This window comes from Pseudophryne corroboree, chromosome 8 (assembly GCF_028390025.1).
Source record: "Pseudophryne corroboree isolate aPseCor3 chromosome 8, aPseCor3.hap2, whole genome shotgun sequence".
NCBI classification, from domain to species: domain Eukaryota; kingdom Metazoa; phylum Chordata; class Amphibia; order Anura; family Myobatrachidae; genus Pseudophryne; species Pseudophryne corroboree.
Window position 1 is genome coordinate 394030250 of NC_086451.1, and position 26455 is coordinate 394056704.

At 46.0% G+C, this 26455-nt stretch overlaps 1 protein-coding gene across 3 annotated transcripts in view; it reads left to right on the top strand.

The window, feature by feature from the left end:
- The window catches only part of LOC134949254 (cytochrome P450 2F2-like), a 272832-nt gene that overhangs the window by 227422 nt on the left and 18955 nt on the right, over window positions 1-26455 (top strand). For all 3 annotated transcript variants that reach the window (XM_063937735.1, XM_063937734.1, XM_063937736.1), the window contains exon 9: window positions 7178-7354. In XM_063937735.1, coding sequence (XP_063793805.1) covers window positions 7178-7354 — 177 coding nt within the window. The remainder of the gene's footprint in view (window positions 1-7177; window positions 7355-26455) is intronic.

Here is a 26455-nt window from a genome sequence, read left to right on the forward strand (position 1 = left end):
GCTTAGAGACGCCCCCTCGGTGGGTAAATGGCTTTAGGGAATGGGTGTCTCCCTTTATTAGAGTATGGTTACAGGATGGCAGGCTGAGAATTTTTCGGGCTCAGAGAGGGTACCTCCCGATCTATGTGATCCAGTGTCTGAAAGTGATTAGGCGATGGGGCCTGCAGGTGGGTGATATAAGAGATCTCTCGAGAAAGGAGTTGGGGAAGAGGGTCTTGTGTTCCCACTTTTATGTCCCATTGGCCCTGAAAGACTGCCCAGGTAATGTTCTCACAGAAGGATTGAATCTGGTAAATTCCCAGAGGGTGCCTCTCAAGTTTAGGGATATTGCCTGGTTCTCTTTTCAAGGGAAGCTTTATGTTAGGGGAAACATCAAATTTAGAAGTGCAGATGAACGTGTTTGCCCACGGGAGGAATGTCAAGGGGAGGAGGAGACCATGGACCACTTCTTCTGTGGATGTCCCTTTAACATAAAGGTTTACAAAACAGTGTCGGGTGCCATAGGCATCCCTTGTCTTTCGGGGCTCAGTTACCCGGAATGGGTCTACGGGGCATTCAAAGGGTATGGGGGCTTTGATTTAGGCACAATTTTTTTAGTCAGCTTAGCGGTTAGGTTCCACACGTGGCTGGCACGGTGTCTGGTTAGTTTGAGAGGAAAAGTCCTTCCCTGTGAAGAGGTGGTGGGTCGTATTCTTCATGAGGTGAGTCGGATGATGGATCTGGAGAAGAAGAGATTGGACACTGTCAGCTGGTCCAGATTGTGGCGCCAGTTGAAACCCCCTTAGTGGGTGGTGGAAGATTTCCTCTTTTCAGTCTCAGGTTCTTTTCTGTCCTGGTCACTTTTTCTCAGCTGATTAGGTTTTGTTGTTTCTTTTTTTTTTTTTAAAGAAGGGGTTTACATACACCTTAAAATATGCAGATATGTTACTCTAGTTATAATTATTTGTTGGTAGTCCGGTATGTATGGAGGGTGAAAGGTATGAATGAAGGTAGGATTGTGGATAAATGTGGGAGTGTATGGAGGTGGAGGGTTTATGATAGATGGATAAATGTGTGTTAAATGTTGAGTCAGCTAAGTGGGAAATGTTGGGGGGGGGGTTCCCTGAAATGGATTCACAGAAATTATGTGGATCAAGGAAAATGTTTAAAATGAAAGTATGATAAAGTGATGGAAAACATATTTGAGTTATGTAAAGGGTAAATATCATGATGTAATGATCTCTATTTATTTATTATGTATATAATTGTAAATATGATTATAATGTTTATATTTTGTTATAAAATGGAAGCTGTGCATAAATAAAAACATGCCCAGGTGCAGATACTACTGCTCTCTCCTGGTGTAACCCAGGCGCAGATACTACTGCTCTGTCCCGGTGAAACCCAGGTACAGATACTACTGCTCTCTATTGATGTAACCCAGGCGCAGATACTACTGCTCTATCCTGGTGAAACCCAGGCACAGATACTACTGCTATCTCCCGGTGAACCCCAGGCACATATATTACTGCTCTCTCCCAGTGAAACCCAGGCACAGATACTACTGCTCTCTCCCGGTGTAAACCCAGGCACATATACTACTGCTCTCTAGTGGTGTAACCCAGGCACAGATACTACTGCTCTCTCCCGGTGAAACCCAGGTGCAGATACTACTGCTTTCTCCCGGTGAAACCCAGGCGCAGATACTACTGCTCTCTCCCGGTGTAACCCAGGCGCATATACTACTGCTCTCTCCTGGTGAAACCCAGGCGCATATACTACTGTTCTCTCCCGGTGTAACCCAGGCACAGATACTACTGTTCTCTCCCGGTGTAACCCAGGCGCAGATACTACTGCTCTCTCCCGGTGAAACCCAGGTGCAGATACTACTGCTCTCTCTTGGTGAAACCCAGGCGCAGATATTACTGCTCTCCCGGTGAAACCCAGGCACAGATACGACTGCTCTCTCCCGGTGAAACCCAGGCGCAGTTACTACTGCTCTCTCCCAGTGAAACCCAGGCACAGATACTTCTGTTCTCTCCTGGTGTAACCCAGGCGCATATACTACTGCTCACTACTGTTGTAACCCAGAAACATATACTACTGCTCTCTCCTGGTGTAACCCAGGCACCTACACAACAGCTTGAAGTGGGCAGCGAGGTAGAGCTCTTTTGCTTTATATACTATGCTAGGTAGTATATAATGGCTGGCCACTCCTCTCTGGTCACTTGGCCACACCTTTTCCAGCATATGGCATCACCCCTTAGTGGGCCCCTGTGATTGCATTTCCCTGGTGTGCCCTTCATGCCCCAGTCTGACATTGGGGTTGTTTTAGGTGAAGTACTCAGCAAGTTGGTTCTGAAGGTTCAGGATTACAGTAGGCACTCAAAACACAGTAATTCAGTCATGCTGGGATATGCAATTGTTTGAAAAGTCGGTTGGGTGTCTGTTTTTTCCTGTCTATTAAAAAGGAAAAAACAGACACCCAACTGACTTTTCAAACAAACAAATAACCCTATGGTGTCATATATCATTTTCTTTTGAGGTACAGAAACACCACGAACTCAGCAGCATCCATAAAAAGCTGAAGCTGCCAACATGATAGCAGTAGACACAATCAAAAGCAGAATCCGTTAATAGCAAAAAAAGGGTGTTCCAAACTTTAAAGTCCCTCTTAGGTTCCTAAGTCAGGTCCTGCCTGGCCACAGACTCTCCATTACCAGACATTCCAGCTCATCACGGCCTCAGTCTACATTCAGTCTTTCCAGTCCAGTTAGTTCAGTGTTATACCAAGACCAACCAGTCTCTCCCGTCAGCTACTTGGTGCCGTAATCACTCTCGTCTATGCAGAAGACCTACATTCATACACCACAGTTCCTCCACTTCAGTTCCACAACTCCTACTGTATCAGGAGAACCTCTGGGAACCACAAATCCTGAACCCATGACAGTCATGCAATGACACTACCAGCTTCAGAGAGGGAGTATTAGACCTTTAAAACCCTTGCTACTGAGTATGTAAGGCAGAAAACTGCTAGTGCGGGATGTAGTCAGATGACTGGTGGTCGGGATCCCGGTGGTCAGCATACCTTCACAGGGATCCAGGCCACCAGGATGCCGGCAGGGAACCCAGGGCTATTCCCACTCATGGGTGTCTACAACACCAATAGAGTGGGAATAGAACCTAGCCCAAAGAGTGGCAAGTGCAGCGAGCGCGCAAGGGGCTTTGTTACACCCGCCCCCTGCCAGCATCCTGGCAGCTGGGATCCCGGCATCGGTATGCTGACCGCCGGGATCCCGACCACCGGTAACCTGACCCCGACCCCTGTAAACAGGGAAGCTTGGTAGTAATCACTGCAAAAACATGGTTGGTCTCATTAAACAAAATTCATTCTTGCGGCTGTGGCCGATGTGAGGCTGTGCACATCAATCCTAATTGTACTTTTTACAAAGTGTAGTTAGAATTTAAATATAACAACAGTAAGTAATACAGAAGGACAGCTTTAAAACAACAAATGTAAGTTTACACATCTCTTCAATGTACAGTATAACATGGATACTCACCACTGAACTCTTTGCTTGGATACTCTAATAACTTACCACTTCACCTGCAACTATCTGTAATTGTACTTTCAGTGCTTCACAAACATCTGAATGTCCATCTATACAAATGTAATTTTGCCTTTATACACTTGAAAGTCCTGTCTGAATTACCTACCCTTACATTCTCGTATTTCTAACACTACTTTAATATTACATTTCTGTAAACATGTAATTTACATTTTTATTCTGCTTGATACTAAATTATTGCCATTGAGCATACATAGTTACTAACACTATACTTTTACCAACACTTCTGCAAATCTATGGCGCTGTCTCTCTCACACAAGCTCCATTCCTATTTCCAGTTTTCCTCCCCTATATACTTCATCCACACTATGTCCAGGTTTTCTTCAACTCCCTCCATAACTATGTGTCTTCCAAATCCTTTATTTTTCCCTCTGTTCACACCTCTATACTTCCCCCTATTCTCATCCATCTTCTCTTCTCTCCCTTACCCTGTCTCCCATCCACCCCTCTACTTCCCTTCCCACTCACTGGCCATAACCAGATTGGAATACTGTAATCTCCTCCTATCTGGCCTACCTGACTACTACCTCTCTCCTCTCCAATCAGTCCTCAATGCTGCTGCCTGGCTCATCTTCCTTTGCAAATGTACTATATCTGTCTACCCTCTCTTAAAAGACCTACACTGGCTCCCCTTCCACTTCAGAATCCAAGTCAGGCTTCTCACACTCACTTACAAAGCCCTCATCCATTTTGCTCCTAATTACATATCTTACCTTATCTCCGTTTACATCCCCACCCTCCCTCTTTGTTCCACAAATGCATGTTGCCTCTCCTGTCTACTGATTACTTCCTCCCACTCCCGCCTCCACGATTTTACATATGCTGCTCCCTATCTCTTGAATTGTCTGCCTTTTCCTCCACCTCTCTATAAAAACAAAAACTCTGGCATAGAAGTTTTGGTCACCTTCAATATGACAGTGTTCTGAACCTACAGAACGGGATGGTCACAGGAATGTTTATGACTAATCCAGTGAAACCCAAATGTGAGAGCTGTATTGTAGGGAAACAGTCATAAGTCATTTTCTAAATCAGCAAGTAGAGCAGGCATTCCCAACCTCGGTCCTCAAGGCACACTAACAGTCCTGGTTTTAGAGATATCCAGGCTTGAACACAGGTGACTTAATTGGTACCTCAGTTATGTTGATTTAACCATCTGTGCTGAAGCCTGGATATCACTAAAACCTGTACTGTTGGTGTGCCTTGAGGACCGAAGTTGGGAAAGCCTGAAGTAGAGCTACAAAAAACTGGAAATATGTGCTACATTCAGAAATGTGTGTTCCAATGGAAGTTAAGTCTGTTAGTGGATTCAGATACTTTGTGACATTCATGATGAGAATCACCAAGAATCATGACAGTGACATCAGTCATGAGTTGAGAAACTGTTGTCATGGTCCATGCTGTCAGTGAGGGGGATTCTTCCTAATATGCTTGCCAAGGACACCAGACCAGAGTCACGTAATATGTTGATGCTTTTTCATGTGTTTAACACAATTTGATTTACAGGTTGCTACAGAAAAGCTAAAATTAAATGTTTCTGTAACATGGAGAAGCTTGTAGCAAAAGGGTGGGGGGAGCGGGTGTTAAAAGATAAGTGTGCTACTGCTCAGACTCCAGGTTTCCTGTTTTCCAGGGAGGATTTATGCCCTAATCCAAGATGGCCACAGAGCACTCTACTGAGTATTTGCAGAAGCCATTTTAAGATTGTGTAGTGTGACATGGTGGGAGACAGAATTCTCTTGCTTAGCTCATATGAGAGATCAAGTTAATACCTGCACATGACCCTGTTCCAGCTTCCCTGCACCACTGACCATTTGCAGTATACACTCAATGGCTGGTGAGCTGAGCGTGTTCCGCTCAAGCTCCACTCCATCACCAGTCTACATGTAACAGTGAGTATGGCTGTACATGCTTTCTTTCAATAAACAAACACTACTAATTAAGTAACTGGGCTGTTCATAGTTTGAGATATCTGCTGGTGTGTGCCTATATAAATATACAATATCAACACCTGCACACAAATCATAAAAAAAAAGAGAATAAAACAGCAAAAAGAACAGAGGTAAAATCAGAAACAACTAACTAGCAAATGCAACACACCAAGGTCATACTTATCAGATGAAATCCCAAAGGAAGAAGGGTCCTCAATCCTGCAGCACCCTCTTCAATTTTCCATTGTTCTTACCTTCAGCACTACATTGTATACTCAATACAGCTGCGAAGTTTGACTGGGGCTTTACACCTGTCTAAACATAATGTAGGTGTCCTAAGGCAAGCTCACGGAGGACAGAAACCTCCCATGAAACAGAAAGGCAACTTACAGCTCCAAAATCTATCTTCTTCCTGTCCAACTAAATCTGATGTCAATCAAGAACCCAGCCATATGTTAAAAATCCAGTCCTATTTGGGCTTCTGTAATTCTTACATGCTGTACATTAGGGATGGGGAACCTGTGGCCCTACAGCTGTTCTTGAACTACACATACCAGCATGCCTTGCTACAGTTTTGCTATTTGGCCATGCTAAAACTGTTGCAGAGCATGCTGGGATGTGTAGTTGAACAACAGCTGGAGGGCCGAAGGTTCCCCATCCCTGCTGTACAGATGGAGCCAGCATTCTCTTAGCTGGCCCAGGCGCAGGCGTGCACTCCCGGCATGACTAGGCGATCCATCTGCCTAGTCACGGTGGGAGTGCACAGAGACGTTCCCATTCAGATCGTCTCTGTCCGGGCGCGTGGACAGAGACCCTCTCCATTCAAGCGAATGGGGAGCGTCTCCATCTGGGCGTGCGCGATCGTCCAAATGGAGACGCTCACAGTGACTAGGTGCGCCCTAGTCACACAAGGAGCCAAGATAACAGAGGCTTCATCTGTACATGGGGGGTAATTCAGACCTGATCGCTAGGCTGCGTTTTCGCACAGCGGGCGATCAGGTCTAAACTGAGCATGCGTATGCACTACAATGCGCAGGCGTGTCGCACGGGTACAAAGCGGATCGCCGCTTAGCGATGGGTTTGTGCGAAGAATCCATTCGCACGGGCGAACGCAAGGAGATTGACAGGAAGAGGGCATTTGTGGGTGGCAACTGGCTATTTTCAGGGAGTGGTTGGAAAAACGAAGTCGTGTCCAAGCGTTTGCAGGGAGGGTTCCTGGCGTCAATTCCGGTCCCGGACAGGCTGAAGCGATCACAGCGGCTGAGTAAGTTCTGGGCTGCCAGAGACTGTACAAGATATGTTTGTACAGTTCTGCTACACATGCGTTCGTACACTTGCACAGCTAAAATACACTCCTCCTGAAGGTGGCGACTATATGATGGCAACAGTGCAAAAATCGCTTGCTAGCGATCAGGTCTGAATTAGGCCCATGATACTGTAACAACCTGATGATGGTGGAAGTGGCGGTGTGTAGATTATGGTAGTGGAAGTGGCGGTAAGTATGTTAATGGAGGAATGTTCAAAGTTGCTGTGATGGATAGCTATAGTGATGGATAATATGGATAATGTTTACATGTGAATGTGCAGTTGTGTGTTACAGTTTATAATTCAGTTTATATAGAATGTCTGTTTCTCTTTCAGTTATACAACACCTATCCAGAGTTCATGAAGTACATACCAGGACCTCATATGCAAATTATGAAGAATTTTACTTCCGTAACAGACTACATCAAGAAAAGAGTGGAAAACAATATGAAGACTTTGGACATTAATAACCCCAGGGATTTTATAGATTGTTTCTTGATCAAAATAGAGAAGGTACATTACTTCTGTAGTTTAAAATGAATTTCCCTCCTGTAACACCTTATAATACTTATGTAAGATAGGCACACAAAATTGGGCAAAACCATGTTGCACTGCAGGTGGGGCATATGTAACATGTGCAGAGAGATTTAGATTTGGGTGGGTTATATTGCTAATGTGCAGAGTAAATACTGGCTGCTTTATTTTTACACTGCAATTTAGATTTCAGTTTGAACACAGAGGAATAGCCCTCGGTCCCTTGTCGGCATTCTGGCATGCTGACCGCCGTTCTCGTAACTACATCCAACAAAAACTATATATTCTTTCTAAGGTATCCGGATTATAAATCTACAGTGAACAGGTCAACAGTCTATAGGTCGACATCAAATGGTCGACACACATTAGGTCGCAATGGTTAAAAGGTCGACATGGTCATTAGGTCGACACATAAAAGTTCAACTGTGCTTATGGTTGACGGGTACAAAAGTTCAACAGGTTCAAATGGTCGACATGCCAATGGTCAACACATATGGTCGACACAACTTCTTTTTTTTAATTTTCCCACCTTTTTCATACTTTACCATCCACGTGGACTACAATTGGGAAGAATAACTTTGCCCGAACCATCGCCAACAAAGTGAGCCATGCAAGGGGATGTGATACACTGATTGGGGTTCCCTGTGCTCTGACAGCAAAAACGACATAGAAAAAAAAATGTGGTGTTGACCTTTTTTGTGTTGACCATTTTCCATATTGACCTTTTCATGTGTCAACCTTTTGTACCTGTCAACCTTTTCCATTGTCTGTGTAAGAAAAACTACCAAGGTAGAATGGCGCTGGCAGATGTTGTAAATCCTCAAGCTGCTGAATGAAGGGTTAGTTAGACCCTTAGTATAAACAAGACAAGATATAAACAAATTCAGCGCTAGTATCTGGTTAAAAAATTATACTAAAAGAATTTTATTTTAAGACATCTACAGTATCATAAATTTCATGTACATTGACATAAAATACTGTTGCAACAGATAAAAAATAAATTATAAAAAATATCAAAAATAAAAATAGGGCAAAAGTCAACACTGCTAGATTTTGTCATGAAAATTTTTTTCTTGAAATGCTGGGTACATTGAAAGAAGCCTGATTCCTAGGGAAATTGTAGTACCGTTATTACCAGTTCACTGTATTGAGTCCTCCGGTAGGTTAGCACTCCTTCAGCAATGGAGATCCTCTCACTGATTAGATGATGGTACTGATTGCGGGAGATGGACCGTAGCAGGGTCCTGGAGTTGTTATCTTTCCCAGAATTCGTCCCTTAGGTTCACAGTTCCCAATAGTTGGATAACAGGCAGGTGTCAAAAATTGAAGGTCCCAGTGTTACCACCGACGCGTTTCACTTAGAGATGAGCGCCGGAAATTTTTCGTGTTTTGTGTTTTGGTTTTGGGTTCGGTTCCGCGGCCGTGTTTTGGGTTCGACCGCGTTTTGGCAAAACCTAACCGAATTTTTTTTGTCGGATTCGGGTGTGTTTTGGATTCGGGTGTTTTTTTCCAAAAAACCTAAAAAACAGCTTAAGTCATAGAATTTGGGGGTCATTTTGATCCCAAAGTATTATTAACATCAAAAACCATCATTTCCACTCATTTTCAGTCTATTCTGAATACCTCACACCTCACAATATTATTTTTAGTCCTAAAATTTGCACCGAGGTCGCTGGATGACTAAGCTAAGCGACCCTAGTGGCCGACAGAAACACCTGGCCCATCTAGGAGTGGCACTGCAGTGTCACGCAGGATGTCCCTTCCAAAAAACCCTCCTCAAACAGCACATGACGCAAAGAAAAAAAGAGGCGCAATGAGGTAGCTGTGTGAGTAAGATAAGCGACCCTAGTGGCCGACACAAACACCGGGCCCATCTAGGAGTGGCACTGCAGTGTCACGCAGGATGTCCCTTCCAAAAAACCCTCCCCAAACAGCACATGACGCAAAGAAAAACAGAGGCGCAATGAGGTAGCTGTGTGAGTAAGATAAGCGACCCTAGTGGCCGACACAAACACCGGGCCCATCTAGGAGTGGCACTGCAGTGTCACGCAGGATGGCCCTTCCAAAAAACACTCCCCAAACAGCACATGACGCAAAGAAAAAAAGAGGCGCAATGAGGTAGCTGTGTGAGTAAGATAAGCGACCCTAGTGGCCGACACAAACACCGGGCCCATCTAGGAGTGGCACTGCAGTGTCACGCAGGATGGCCCTTCCAAAAAACACTCCCCAAACAGCACATGACGCAAAGAAAAATTAAAGAAAAAAGAGGTGCAAGATGGAATTGTCCTTGGGCCCTCCCACCCACCCTTATGTTGTATAAACAGGACATGCACACTTTAACCAACCCATCATTTCAGTGACAGGGTCTGCCACACGACTGTGACTGATATGACGGGTTGGTTTGGACCCCCACCAAAAAAGAAGCAATTAATCTCTCCTTGCACAAACTGGCTCTACAGAGGCAAGATGTCCACCTCCTCATCATCCTCCGATATATCACCGTGTACATCCCCCTCCTCACAGATTATCAATTCGTCCCCACTGGAATCCACCATCTCAGCTCCCTGTGTACTTTGTGGAGGCAATTGCTGCTGGTCAATGTCTCCGCGGAGGAATTGATTATAATTCATTTTAATGAACATCATCTTCTCCACATTTTCTGGATGTAACCTCGTACGCCGATTGCTGACAAGGTGAGCGGCGGCACTAAACACTCTTTCGGAGTACACACTTGTGGGAGGGCAACTTAGGTAGAATAAAGCCAGTTTGTGCAAGGGCCTCCAAATTGCCTCTTTTTCCTGCCAGTATAAGTACGGACTGTGTGACGTGCCTACTTGGATGCGGTCACTCATATAATCCTCCACCATTCTTTCAATGTTGAGAGAATCATATGCAGTGACAGTAGACGACATGTCCGTAATCGTTGTCAGGTCCTTCAGTCCGGACCAGATGTCAGCATCAGCAGTCGCTCCAGACTGCCCTGCATCACCGCCAGCGGGTGGGCTCGGAATTCTGAGCCTTTTCCTCGCACCCCCAGTTGCGGGAGAATGTGAAGGAGGAGATGTTGACAGGTCGCGTTCCGCTTGACTTGACAATTTTCTCACCAGCAGGTCTTTCAACCCCAGCAGACTTGTGTCTGCCGGAAAGAGAGATCCAAGGTAGGCTTTAAATCTAGGATCGAGCACGGTGGCCAAAATGTAGTGCTCTGATTTCAACAGATTGACCACCCGCGAATCCTTGTTAAGCGAATTAAGGGCTCCATCCACAAGTCCCACATGCCTAGCGGAATCGCTCCGTGTTAGCTCCTCCTTCAATGTCTCCAGCTTCTTCTGCAAAAGCCTGATGAGGGGAATGACCTGACTCAGGCTGGCAGTGTCTGAACTGACTTCACGTGTGGCAAGTTCAAAGGGCATCAGAACCTTGCACAACGTTGAAATCATTCTCCACTGCGCTTGAGACAGGTGCATTCCACCTCCTATATCGTGCTCAATTGTATAGGCTTGAATGGCCTTTTGCTGCTCCTCCAACCTCTGAAGCATATAGAGGGTTGAATTCCACCTCGTTACCACTTCTTGCTTCAGATGATGGCAGGGCAGGTTCAGTAGTTTTTGGTGGTGCTCCAGTCTTCTGTACGTGGTGCCTGTACGCCGAAAGTGTCCCGCAATTCTTCTGGCCACCGACAGCATCTCTTGCACGCCCCTGTCGTTTTTTAAAAAATTCTGCACCACCAAATTCAAGGTATGTGCAAAACATGGGACGTGCTGGAATTTGCCCATATTTAATGCACACACAATATTGCTGGCGTTGTCCGATGCCACAAATCCACAGGAGAGTCCAATTGGGGTAAGCCATTCCGCGATGATCTTCCTCAGTTGCCGTAAGAGGTTTTCAGCTGTGTGCGTATTCTGGAAACCGGTGATACAAAGCGTAGCCTGCCTAGGAAAGAGTTGGCGTTTGCGAGATGCTGCTACTGGTGCTGCCGCTGCTGTTCTTGCGGCGGGAGTCCATACATCTACCCAGTGGGCTGTCACAGTCATATAGTCCTGACCCTGCCCTGCTCCACTTGTCCACATGTCCGTGGTTAAGTGGACATTGGGTACAGCTGCATTTTTTAGGACACTGGTGACTCTTTTTCTGAGGTCTGTGTACATTTTCGGTATCGCCTGCCTAGAGAAATGGAACCTAGATGGTATTTGGTACCGGGGACACAGTACCTCCAACAAGTCTCTAGTTGGCTCGGCAGTAATGATGGATACCGGAACCACGTTTCTCACCACCCAGGATGCCAAGGCCTCAGTTATCCGCTTTGCAGTAGGATGACTGCTGTGATATTTCATCTTCCTCGCAAAGGACTGTTGAACAGTCAATTGCTTACTGGAAGTAGTACAAGTGGGCTTACGACTTCCCCTCTGGGATGACCATCGACTCCCAGCAGCAACAACAGCAGCGCCAGCAGCAGTAGGCGTTACACGCAAGGATGCATCGGAGGAATCCCAGGCAGGAGAGGACTCGTCAGAATTGCCAGTGACATGGCTTGCAGGACTATTGGCATTCCTGGGGAAGGAGGAAATTGACACTGAGGGAGTTGGTGGGGTGGTTTGCGTGAGCTTGGTTACAAGAGGAAGGGATTTACTGGTCAGTGGACTGCTTCCGCTGTCGCCCAAAGTTTTTGAACTTGTCACTGACTTATTATGAATGCGCTGCAGGTGACGTATAAGGGAGGATGTTCCGAGGTGGTTAACGTCCTTACCCCTACTTATTACAGCTTGACAAAGGCAACACACGGCTTGACACCTGTTGTCCGCATTTCTGTTGAAATACTTCCACACCGAAGAGCTGATTTTTTTGGTATTTTCACCAGGCATGTCAGTGGCCATATTCCTCCCACGGACAACAGGTGTCTCCCCGGGTGCCTGACTTAAACAAACCACCTCACCATCAGAATCCTCCTGGTCAATTTCCTCCCCAGCGCCAGCAACACCCATATCCTCCTCATCCTGGTGTACTTCAACACTGACATCTTCAATCTGACTATCAGGAACTGGACTGCGGGTGCTCCTTCCAGCACTTGCAGGGGGCGTGCAAATGGTGGAAGGCGCATGCTCTTCGCGTCCAGTGTTGGGAAGGTCAGGCATCGCAACCGACACAATTGGACTCTCCTTGTGGATTTGGGATTTCGAAGAACGCACAGTTCTTTGAGGTGCTTTTGCCAGCTTGAGTCTTTTCAGTTTTCTAGCGAGAGGCTGAGTGCTTCCATCCTCATGTGAAGCTGAACCACTAGCCATGAACATAGGCCAGGGCCTCAGCCGTTCCTTGCCACTCCGTGTGGTAAATGGCATATTGGCAAGTTTACGCTTCTCCTCCGACAATTTTATTTTAGGTTTTGGAGTCCTTTTTTTACTGATATTTGGTGTTTTGGATTTGACATGCTCTGTACTATGACATTGGGCATCGGCCTTGGCAGACGACGTTGCTGGCATTTCATCGTCTCGGCCATGACTAGTGGCAGCAGCTTCAGCACGAGGTGGAAGTGGATCTTGATCTTTCCCTAATTTTGGAACCTCAACATTTTTGTTCTCCATATTTTAATAGGCACAACTATAAGGCACCTCAGGTAAACAATGGAGATGGATGGATACTAGTATACAATTATGGATGGACTGCCGAGTGCCGACACAGAGGTAGCTACAGCCGTGAACTACCGTACTGTGTCTGCTGCTAATATAGACTGGTTGATAATGAGATGTAGTATGTATAAAGAAGAAAGAAAAAAAAAACCACGGGTAGGTGGTATACAATTATGGATGGACTGCCGAGTGCCGACACAGAGGTAGCTACAGCCGTGGACTACCGTACTGTACTGTGTCTGCTGCTAATATAGACTGGATGATAATGAGATGTAGTATGTATAAAGAAGAAAGAAAAAAAAAACCACGGGTAGGTGGTATACAATTATGGATGGACTGCCAAGTGCCGACACAGAGGTAGCTACAGCCGTGGACTACCGTACTGTACTGTGTCTGCTGCTAATATAGACTGGTTGATAATAAGATGTAGTATGTATAAAGAAGAAAGAAAAAAAAAACACGGGTAGGTGGTATACAATTATGGATGGACTGCCGAGTGCCGACACAGAGGTAGCTACAGCCGTGAACTACCGTACTGTGTCTGCTGCTAATATAGACTGGTTGATAATGAGATGTAGTATGTATAAAGAAGAAAGAAAAAAAAACCACGGGTAGGTGGTATACAATTATGGATGGACTGCCGAGTGCCGACACAGAGGTAGCTACAGCCGTGGACTACCGTACTGTACTGTGTCTGCTGCTAATATAGACTGGTTGATAATGAGATGTAGTATGTATAAAGAAGAAAGAAAAAAAAACCACGGGTAGGTGGTATACAATTATGGATGGACTGCCGAGTGCCGACACAGAGGTAGCTACAGCCGTGGACTACCGTACTGTACTGTGTCTGCTGCTAATATAGACTGGTTGATAATGAGATGTAGTATGTATAAAGAAGAAAGAAAAAAAAACCACGGGTAGGTGGTATACAATTATGGATGGACTGCCGAGTGCCGACACAGAGGTAGCTACAGCCGTGGACTACCGTACTGTACTGTGTCTGCTGCTAATATAGACTGGTTGATAATGAGATGTAGTATGTATAAAGAAGAAAAAAAAAACCACGGGTAGGTGGTATACAATTATGGATGGACTGCCGAGTGCCGACACAGAGGTAGCTACAGCCGTGAACTACCGTACTGTGTCTGCTGCTAATATAGACTGGTTGATAATGAGATGTAGTATGTATAAATAAGAAAGAAAAAAAAAACCACGGGTAGGTGGTATACAATTATGGATGGACTGCCGAGTGCCGACACAGAGGTAGCTACAGCCGTGGACTACCGTACTGTGTCTGCTGCTAATATAGACTGGTTGATAATGAGATGTAGTATGTATAAAGAAGAAAGAAAAAAAAAACCACGGGTAGGTGGTATACAATTATGGATGGACTGCCGAGTGCCGACACAGAGGTAGCTACAGCCGTGGACTACCGTACTGTGTCTGCTGCTAATATAGACTGGTTGATAATGAGATGTAGTATGTATAAAGAAGAAAGAAAAAAAAAACCACGGGTAGGTGGTATACAATTATGGATGGACTGCCGAGTGCCGACACAGAGATAGCTACAGCCGTGGACTACCGTACTGTACTGTGTCTGCTGCTAATATAGACTGGATGATAATGAGATGTAGTATGTATAAAGAAGAAAGAAAAAAAAAACCACGGGTAGGTGGTATACAATTATGGATGGACTGCCGAGTGCCGACACAGAGGTAGCTACAGCTGTGGACTACCGTACTGTACTGTGTCTGCTGCTAATATAGACTGGATGATAATGAGATGTAGTATGTATAAAGAAGAAAGAAAAAAAAAACACGGGTAGGTGGTATACAATTATGGATGGACTGCCGAGTGCCGACACAGAGGTAGCTACAGCCGTGAACTACCGTACTGTGTCTGCTGCTAGTATAGACTGGATGATAAATAATGATATAAAAAATATATATATATCACTACTGCAGCCGGACAGGTATATATTATATAATGACGGACCTGCTGGACACTGTCTGTCAGCAGAATTAGTTTTTTAATTTTTATAGAATAAAAAAACACCACACAAGTCACACGACGAGTGTACTTTTTCAGGCAGACAATCACAATATACTATACTGGTGGTCAGTGTGGTCAGGTCACTGGTCACAGTGGTCAGTGGTCAGTCACACTGGCAGTGGCACTCTGGCAGCAAAAGTGTGCACTGTTTAATATGTACTCCTGGCTCCTGCTATAACCTATAACTGCTCCCCAGTCTCCCCCACAATTAAGCTGTGTGAGCACAGTCAGATATTATACATAGATGATGCAGCACACTGGGCTGAGCACAGATATGGTATGTGAGTGTGACTGAGTCACTGTGTATCGTTTTTTTCAGGCAGAGAACAAGAACAGAACGGATTATTAAATAATAATAAATTATAAAACTGCACTGGTGGTCAGGTTACTGGTCATCAGTCACTAGTATAACTCCTCCTAAGCTCCAGTAAGTAAATGAAGTGTCTCACTCTCACTCTCCTATCTATTTTAATTTATAAACGGAGAGGACGCCAGCCACGTCCTCTCCCTATCAATCTCAATGCACGTGTGAAAATGGCCGCGACGCGCGGCTCCTTATATAGAATCCGAGTCTCGCGATAGAATCCGAGCCTCGCGAGAATCCGACAGCGTGATGATGACGTTCGGGCGCGCTCGGGTTAACCGAGCAAGGCGGGAAGATCCGAGTCGCTCGGACCCGTGTAAAAAAACATGAAGTTCGGGCGGGTTCGGATTCAGAGAAACCGAACCCGCTCATCTCTAGTTTCACTGCCGTAGCAGCTTTTTCACCATTTCAAGAAAAAAAAATTAATGACAAAATCTAGCAAAATTTAACCGGATACTAGCGCTGAATTTGTTTATATCTTGTCTTTTCCATTGTCTACCTTTTCCATGTCAACCTATTGACCCTGATGACATTTTGACACTGTCGACCATTTCATAGTCGACCATTTGGTGTTGACCTATTGATTGTAAAACATTTTACTGTAGATCTATTAATCCCTTACTCTTTCTAAAGGAGGCAAGCCTTTTGTTCACTTTGAGCTTCATCTAGAGCAGGCATGTCAAACTCAAAGTCCCAACTGGGCTGAATAACCAAGGTCTAAGTCTTGTGTGGGCCATAATAAAAAGAAAAAGTCTCATATGCAATTTGAAAGGTTTATTACCAACAATAAAGTATAATCAGAGAAATGTCAAGTATCAGGAAGAAAACAACTTTAATAGTGAGCTGGGAGCTGTGTTATTCCCCCTCATATATCACTGTGCGATCCCCTATCATGTATATATTAACAATACCACATATTAGTGTGAGCTGGGAGCTGTGTTATTCCCTCTCATATATCACTGTTCAGTCCCCTCTCCTGTATAATACATATCAGTGTGAACTAGTAAAATGCGTCACTTCCAGCCCCCCTCTGTCCCTCCAGTCCAGCTACATGCCCCCCCCCCCCCCCCGTATCACCTCTTGCTCCTTGTGTCCCCTCCAGCCACAAGGCCTCTGTGTCTCCCGTGCCAGCCCCCTCCAATTTACCGTCTTCATGGAGAGATGTTTTTCAATCCACTGTAGATTCCAGAAGAATCCTCCTGCAATTAGGGCAGCTAGGTATACAGGGCAGTTAGACACAGTCTAAAGGGGGGTACTCACGGGTGAGATGTGTGCTGAACGATCTTAACACAGACCGCTCAGCACACATCTCTCACCCCGCTCAGCACAGCACGATGTGCTGAGCGAGGGGGAAAGCCGACGGGGGGCCGCTCACTTCACACAACGGTGAAGTGAGCGACCCGCTAGATTGAGCCTGCATGCAGCTCAATCTAGCATCGGTGATAGCGATAAGCGGGGCCGCGCATCGCTATCGCTGGAGGGCATACACACGGCAGATCCGTGCTTAAAATCTAAGCAATCTAGCAAGATTGCTTAGATTTTAAGCACGGATCTCTCCGTGTGTACCCCCCTTTAGTGTGATGGCTTCAGTGCTAATGGCGCTGAGCAGGCGGGATGGGGTGGGGGGCAGAGCTTTGCAAAGGCAGCCAGGCATGCGCAGCAGCTCCCCCCATGGACATTTTTCCATCTCTATCACTAACTTCTCATGCATGTGCAGAACGATGAATGCTGCCTGATTGGAGCTTAGCTCCGATCACGGCAGACAGGCCAAAAGTAACTCATCCAACAGTGGTGGGCCGCATTCCACTGTTTTTAAAAAAAAAGTAAACTTGAGCTGCAAAAGTATGTGTTGTGGGCAACATGCATCCCTCAGGCCGCGAGTTTGACATGTCTGATCTAGAGTTTGATACATTTTTTGCCACACAAAAAGTTGTATAGATCTGAAGATTCCTTCAGCTCAAAGAACTGTGTATAAATGTGGCTCATAGAATATCTATTATTATTATTACATTTTATTTATAAGGCTCCACAAGTGTTTCGCAGCGCCGTACAAAGGACAGTACAGGGAGACAAAACTTAGCATTAGGGTAAATAAATAACAAAAATAGAGTACAGGTAACAAAGAGCACCACAATTCTCAAGACATAATACAGCTAAGATGTAAGTAGTGTGGGAGTGATCATCGTACTACTTGGGGCTGGTGGCCATAGATAGAGATGAGCCTTTACCAGCAGGAGAAAAAGCGGGTAAAGATGGTTGCTGAGTAGGAGAGAGCTGTGAGTGAAATATGTCGAGAAGAGGGCTATGACAACAAGAGGAAAGAGGGCCCTGCTCTGAAGAGCTAACAATCTAGTGGGAAGGGGCGACAGATAGATGACATGAGGTGCAAGCAAGCTGGAGGTAGCCTGATGGCAGTATGTAAGCAAAGCTGAAATGTTAAAGGCATGAGGCAAGGGATGTAGGAGCAGCCTCAGGAATAGGTTATGCATCGGAAGGGTACGCTTTGATGAATAGGTGGGTTTTTAGTGCCCGTTTGCAGCTCTGCAAGGTCGGAGAGAGTCTAATGAAGCGGGCGGAGCGTGTTCCACTGAAGGGGTGCAGCACGGGCAAAATCTTGAACTCGAGCTTGGGAAGCAATGACCAGGGTAGAGGAGAGGCGACGGTCATTGGCCGACCATAGGGGGCGAGAGGGAGTATGAAGGGAGAGGAGGTTGGAGATGTAGGGAGCAGTGGAATTAGAGATGGCCTCGTATGTGAGGGTGAGGAGTTTGAAGAGGATTCTGTAGGGGAATGGAAGCCAGTGCAGATTTTGTCGAAGGGGAGTGGCAGATGTGGAGCGGCGGGAGAGGAAGATAAGCTTAGCTGCAGAGTTGAGGACAGATTGGAGGGGAGCAAGATGGGAGCAAGCGAGGCCAGTGAGGAGAACATTGCAGTAGAGTTGTGAGATGATTATACTAGCTAAGCCAGTTATGATCTATATATATAAATGCGAAAGCCCTCACTCACTAACTGACTGACTCATCACTAATTCTTTTACTTCCCGATATGTTAGTAAGCTGAAATTTAACAAAGGTTTTCTATAGGTGGGAAATAGGAAAACTACGTAATTAGAATTTTACTAAACCTCCTCTAAAGGGATGAAAAGGGGCTTGACATAATGACATCATTACAGATGCGTGGCTTGCGTTGCATGAACAATAGCACCCAAGCTAACAATTGGATCAAAATTTGGATTGCACCTCCAGTGTGTAGATTTTAATAAACTACAAAAATGGTCCTGTCACTTTTTACCGTATCTGCTACGGGTGCTCCTCAGGTAACGCCAAGAACCATGGATTAATATTTACTTATTAAGACATCTCAAATTCGCATCTCTATAGATTTACCAAATTATTAACACTCATTTATAAGTACAACCGTGAAAATCAGAAACTCCCGTGCGAAGAACCGATAGAACAGCTAGTTGTCAAATAACAGGATTTTAATACCTACCGGTAAATCCTTTTCTCCTAGTCCGTAGAGGATGCTGGGGTCCACTTTAGTACCATGGGGTATAGACGGTTCCGTAGGAGCCATGGGCACTTTAAGACTTTTCAAGGGTGTGAACTGGCTCCTCCCTCTATGCCCCTCCTCCAGACCTCAGTTATAGGAACTGTGCCCAGGGAGACGGACATTTCGAGGAAAGGATTTACTTTTAATTTAATGGTGAGATTCATACCAGCTCACACCTCAACCATGCCGCACAACATGGCATTCAACATAACACATGCTAACGGGCATGAACAATTGCAGCAACATGCTGAAAATAACCGTAACACAACATCTGTGTAACTACAACATAACAACTGCAGGTAAAGTACGCACTGGGTCGGGTGCCCAGCATCCTCTATGGACTAGGAGAAAAGGATTTACCGGTAGGTATTAAAATCCTGTTTTCTCATACGTCCTAGAGGATGCTGGAGTCCACTTTTGTACCATGGGGTTATACCAAAGCTCCAGTACGGGCGGGAGAGTGCGGATGACCCTGCAGCACTGATTGACCAAACTTTAGGTACTCATCGGCCAAGGTGTCAAAGTTGTAAAACTTAGCAAACGTGTTTGCCCCTGACCAAGTAGCTGCTCGGCAAAGTTGTAATGCCGAGACTCCCCGGGCAGCCGCCCAGGATGCGCCCACCTTTCTAGTAGAATGGGCATTTACTGACTTCGGTATCGGCAATCCTGCCATGGAATGAGCGTGTTGAATCGTCCCTCTGATCCAACGCGCAATGGTCTGCTTAGGAGCAGTACACCCAATCTTGTTGGGAGCATACAGGACAAACAGAGCCTCTGTTTTCCGTACCCGAGCTGTTCTTGCGACATAAATTTTCAAAGCTCTAACTACATCAAGAGACTTTGACTCAGTGAAGGTGTCAGTAGCCACTGGCACCACAATAGGTTGGTTCATATGAAAAGATGAAACCACCTTTGGAAGAAATTGTTGGCGAGTTCTCAACTCTGCGCTATCTTCATGGAAGATCAGGGTAAGGGCTCTTGTGGGACAAGGCCCCCAACTCAGACACCCGCCTTGCGGATGCCAAGGCCAATAACATGACCACTTTCCAAGTGAGAAACTTTAATTCTATCTCCTTCAGCGGTTCAAACCAATCTGATTGCAGGAACTGCAACACCACATTAAGGTCCCATGGTGCCACCGGGGGCACAAACGGAGGTTGGATGTGCAGCACTACTTTCACGAACGTCTGAACTTCTGGAAGGCAGGCCAATTGTCTTTGAAAGAAAATTGATGAGGCCGAAATCTGGACCTTGATTGAACCCAATCGTAGGCCCGCATCCACACCTGCCTGTAGAAAATGGAGAAAACGTCCTAACTGAAACTCTTCCGTTGGAGCCTTCTTGGATTCACACCAAGACACATATTTTCTCCAAATACGGTAGTAATGCTTAGACGTTACTCCTTTCCTGGCCTGAATAAGTGTGGGAAGGACTTCTTTTGGAATACCCTTTCGAGCTAGGATCCGGCGCTCAACAGCCATGCCGTCAAACGTAGCCGCGGTAAGTCTTTATATACGCACGGCCCCTGCTGCTGCAGGTCCTCACGAGGAGGAAGAGGCAGGGGATCTTCTAGGAGTAACTCCTGAAGATCTGGATACCAGGCCCTCCTTGGCTAGTCTGGGCCAATGAGGAACGCTCGAACCCTTGTTCTTTGTATGATTTTGAGAACTTTTGGTATCAGTGGAAGTGGAGGGAAGACATATACTGACCGAAACACCCACTGGGTCACCAGTGCATCCACTGCTATTGCTTGAGGGTCTCTCGACCTGGAACAATATCTCCGAAGCTTCTTGTTGAGACGAGATGCCATCATGTCTACTTGAGGAACTCCCCAAAGACTTGTCACCTCTGCGAAGACTTCTTGGTGGAGGCCCCACTCTCCTGGATGGAGATCGTGTCTGCTGAGGAAGTCTGCTTCCCAGTTGTCCACTCCCGGAATGAAAATTGCTGACAGAGCTCTTGCATATCTTTCTGCCTAGAGGAGGATCTTTGTCACCTCTGTCATTGCTGCTCTGCTTTTCGTTCCGCCCTAACGGTTTATGTATACGACTGCTGTTACATTGTCCGACTGGATCTGCACGGGTTGATCTTGAAGATGATGCACCGCTTGTAGAAGGCCGTTGTAAATGGCTCTCAATTCCAGCATGTTTATGTGAAGACAGGTTTCCTGACTTGACCATCTTCCTTGGAAGCTTTTTCCCTGTGTGACTGCTCCCCAGCCTCGGAGACTTGCATCCGTGGTTACTAGGACCCAGTCCTGAATCCCGATCCTGCGTCCTTCTAATAGGTGAGAACTGTGTAGCCACCACTGGAGCGAAATCCTGGCTTTTGGAGGACAGGATTATCTTCTGGTGCATGTGCAGGTGGGATCCGGACCACTTGTCCAACAGGTCCCACTGGAACACCCTGGCATGGAATCTGCCAAACTGTATGACCTTGTAGGCCGCTACCATCTCTCCCAACAACTGAATGCATTGATGGATCGACACTCTTGTTGGTTTCAAAATGTGCATGACCAGTCTCTGGATTTCCAGAGCCTTTTCCACTGGATGAAATACCCTCTGTACTTCTGTGTCCAATATCATCCCCAAAAAGGACAATCTTGTCGGTTCCAATTGTGACTTCGGAAAATTCATGATCCAACCGTGTCGTTGGAGTACTGACAGGGGGAGTGCAATGTTCTGCACCAACCGTTCTTTTGATCTCGCTTTTATCAGGAGATCGTCCAGGTAAGGAATTATATTGACTCCTTGTTGTCGAAGGAGAACCATCATCTCTGCTATCACCTTGGTTAATACCCTTGGTGCCGTGGAGAGTCCGAATGGCAACGTCTGGAACTGGTAATGACAATCCTGTCCCGCGAATCTCATATGAGCTTGATGAGGAGGATAAATGGGAACATGTAAGTAAGCATCTTTTATGTCTACTGATACCATGAAGTCCCCTTCCTCCAGACTAGAAATCACTGCTCTCAGAGATTCCATCTTGAACTTGAACCTTTCCGGTAAAGATTCAGCAATTTCAGGTTTAAAATTGGTCGGACCGAGCCGTCCGGCTTCGGAACTACGAAGAGGCTTGAATAAAACCCTTCTCCCTGTTGTGACACGGGAACCAGGACAATGACTTGATCCTGACATAATTTTTGAATTGCAGCTGTTACAACTTCTCTGTCCGAAAGAGAAGCTGGCAAGGTCGATTTTAAAAATCGGCATGGGGGGACGTCTTGAAACTCCAGTTTGTAATCATGGGACACTATTTTCAAGACCCATGGGTCCAGGACCGATTGACCCCAGACCTGACTGAAAAGTTTCAGATGTGCTCCCACCCGAGCGGACTCCCGCAAGGGAGCCCCAGCGTCATGCTGCAGATTTGGCAGAAGCAGGGGTGGACATCTGCTACTGCGATCCAGGAGACGCAAAGAAGCGGGAACCTTTGGCTTTTCTGTATTTGTTGGGCCGAAAGGACTGCATCTGAGAGTGATATGTCTTTTTCGCCGGTGCGGGAGCATAAGGCAAAAATGTCGACTTACCTGCGGTAGCCGCAGGGACCAACGCATCTAGCCCATCTCCAAACAAGGCCTCACCTTTATACGGGAGAGCCTCCATATTTCTTTTGGAATCTGCTTCAGCCACAACGCCCTCCGAGCCGAGATTGCCATGGTAGCGGCTTTTGAACCTAAAAGCCTAATATCCTTCATGGCTTCTAGCATGTATGCAGCAGCGTCTTTGATATGACCTAACTTTAGGAGAAACTCGTCTCTATCTATCGTGTCAATTTCAGATGACAAGTTATCTGACCATTTTTTCGATAGCACTACTCACCCACGCGCAAGCAATGGTGGGCCTGAGCAGTGTACCATTGGCCACATAAATAGATTTTAACGTAGTCTCCATTTTGTGGTCTGCCGGCTCCTGAATTACCTTTTTTGTTAAGCGTGACAGAGCACTGTCTTAAACTGGGGGTGACTCCCACCTTTTCCTGTCCTCTGTCGGGAAAGGATAAGCAACCTGAATTCTTTTGGGAATCTGAAATTTCTTTTCAGGGTTTACCCAGACTCCCTCAAAGAGGGTGTTCTGCTCATGAGATGGAGGAAAAGTTACATTCATTTTCTTTTCTTTATAAAAATAAGCCTTTTCCTGAGGTACAGGAGGGGCTTCCGTAACTTCCAAAACCTCCCTTATAGCAACAATCATATATTGAATGCTTTTTGACCACTTAGGATCTATTCCCCTGGAATCACTAGTGTCGACACAGGAATCAGAGTCCGTGTTGGTATCAGTTTGTACTATTTGTGCAAATGGTCTTTTATGTGACCCAGAGGGGTCGCCTGCGGATGAAAAAGCAGAACCACTAAAAATCACATCTTCCACTGATTTTCTCCAGTTTTCTGCATGAGACTCAGACTTATCTAATCTCTTACAGATATGATTCACACTATCACGTAATTCTTTCACCCATTCAGGCTCATGGTGTGTCGGCAGAGCCACCACATTACAACTCTGTGTCCCTAAAATGGATCCCTCAGGGGAAGAGCTCCCTGCCTCAGACATGTCACACACGTGTACAACCACACCACAGACACTCCGGGACTTATAGGGGACAGACCCACAGTAAAATCTGTCAGAAGGACACAGATAGGATTTGCCAGTTCACAACCCAGCGCCAGTAACACAATGTTTGTGAACACAAAATGCCCACTGACATGCAGCGCTTTTAGAATGCTAATCACACAATTATATAGCACCAAATTCACTGTGGCCTCCCCTGTTTTGCACCCTGATACTTTTTCAGCAGTGGAGGAGGACCAGCGTTCTTCTCTGCAGCCTGGAAGGAGAGAAAATGGCACTGAGCAGTGTGCTGGCTAACTGAGGAGGAAGCTCCGCCCCCTCAATGGCGCATTTCTCCTCAGCTTTTAGGAGGTAATTTTTTATACTGGCGGGGGTAGGACTGTGCCTCAGCAACTTATGCCCCATATTTATGCCGGTTTCAATAGGTTTCATGCTGCCCAGGGCCCCCTCCCCCCGCCCTGCAGTGTCTGTGTATGTGTGGGCAACATGGCGCGCTGTGCTCCCGCCAGCCATGCGGTACCTTTAGCCGTCACTTTGATTGAAGATCCTTTCTTCTAACACTCACCTGTCTTCTGACTTCTGGCTCTGCAAGGGGGGTGACGGCGGGCTGTGGGAGAGAGCACATAGCAGCAGCTAGCGTTCAGCATCCCCTCAGGAGCTAATGGTGTCCTGTCAGCCAGAAGCAGAGCCATGAAACTATTTAGGAAATTGGTTCCTACTTCTGCCCCCTAAGTCGCACGAAGCAGGGAGACTGTTGCCAGCAGTTCTCCCTGAAAATAAAAAACCTAACATTAGTATTTTCAGAGAAACTCAGTAGAGCTCCCCTGGAGTGCATCCAGTCTGCCTGGGCACATTTCTAAAAACTGAGGTCTGGAGGAGGGGCATAGAGGGAGGGGCCAGTTCACCCCCTTGAAAAGTCTTAAAGTGCCCATGGCTCCTGCGGAACCGTCTATACCCCATGGCACTAAAGTGGACACCAGCATCCTCTAGGACGTATGAGAAAAATGTATGATGACGATGACTGGTGATTACATTACCTGACTTGTTGCTTGTACAGTAGAAACAAAACAATAAAGTTCATTCATAACCCACACGGATCTTATACTTGAATAGCCAATTTTATCATAATCCAGTCAACCAGAGGAACAGTACTGTAAGCTGCTTTGATTATGAATTTGCAGATAGTATTGAAAAACGGAGTGACTGCTGTGCAATCTTTCCCTTAGGGAGACATCAAATCCTTTACCAACAGTGGCGCACCCAGGGGGGGTTTCCGAGCACCCAGAAACCCCCCTCCACCAAAAAAATAATAATATATATATTTTTTTTGTTTTGTTGCATGAGTATTATTAACGGCTGTCTAGCGTCCTCTGCAGCCTGCTGTCTTCCTGGTGGCACTTGTAAGTGCTTAATAAAAGTTTACTTTATTTTAATTATAATACATATATATCCATGTAAAATTTGTGCATACATATATACACATGTATATACTGTACAAACATATAAACACACACACACATATGATATATATACATGCGTATATATACGTGTACTGTATGTGTGTGTGTATATATATTAGAGATGAGCGCCTGAAATTTTTCGGGTTTTGTGTTTTGGTTTTGGGTTCGGTTCCGCGGCCGTGTTTTGGGTTCGACCGCATTTTGGCAAAACCTCACCGAATTTTTTTTGTCGGATTCGGGTGTGTTTTGGATTTGGGTGTTTTTTTCAAAAAACCCTAAAAAACAGCTTAAATCATAGAATTTGGGGGTCATTTTGATCCCAAAGTATTATTAACCTCAAAAACCATAATTTCCACTCATTTTCAGTCTATTCTGAATACCTCACACCTCACAATATTATTTTTAGTCCTAAAATTTGCACCGAGGTCGCTGTGTGAGTAAGATAAGCGACCCTAGTGGCCGACACAAACACCGGGCCCATCTAGGAGTGGCACTGCAGTGTCACGCAGGATGTCCCTTCCAAAAAACCCTCCCCAAACAGCACATGACGCAAAGAAAAAAAGAGGCGCAATGAGGTAGCTGTGTGAGTAAGATTAGCGACCCTAGTGGCCGACACAAACACCGGGCCCATCTAGGAGTGGCACTGCAGTGTCACGCAGGATGTCCCTTCCAAAAAACCCTCCCTAAACAGCACATGACGCAAAGAAAAAAAGAGGCGCAATGAGGTAGCTGACTGTGTGAGTAAGATAAGCGACCCTAGTGGCCGACACAAACACCGGGCCCATCTAGGAGTGTCACTGCAGTGTCACGCAGGATGTCCCTTCCAAAAAACCCTCCCCAAACAGCACATGACGCAAAGAAAAAAAGAGGCGCAATGAGGTAGCTGACTGTGTGAGTAAGATAAGCGACCCTAGTGGCCGACACAAACACCGGGCCCATCTAGGAGTGGCACTGCAGTGTCACGCAGGATGTCCCTTCCAAAAAACCCTCCCCAAACAGCACATGACGCAAAGAAAAAAAGAGGCGCAATGAGGTAGCTGACTGTGTGAGTAAGATTAGCGACCCTAGTGGCCGACACAAACACCGGGCCCATCTAGGAGTGGCACTGCAGTGTCACGCAGGATGGCCCTTCCAAAAAACCCTCCCCAAACAGCACATGACGCAAAGAAAAAAAGAGGCGCAATGAGGTAGCTGACTGTGTGAGTAAGATAAGCGACCCTAGTGGCCAACACAAACACCGGGCCCATCTAGGAGTGGCACTGCAGTGTCACGCAGGATGTCCCTTCCAAAAAACCCTCCCCAAACAGCACATGACGCAAAGAAAAAAAGAGGCGCAATGAGGTAGCTGTGTGAGTAAGATTAGCGACCCTAGTGGCCGACACAAACACCGGGCCCATCTAGGAGTGGCACTGCAGTGTCACGCAGGATGTCCCTTCCAAAAAACCCTCCCCAAACAG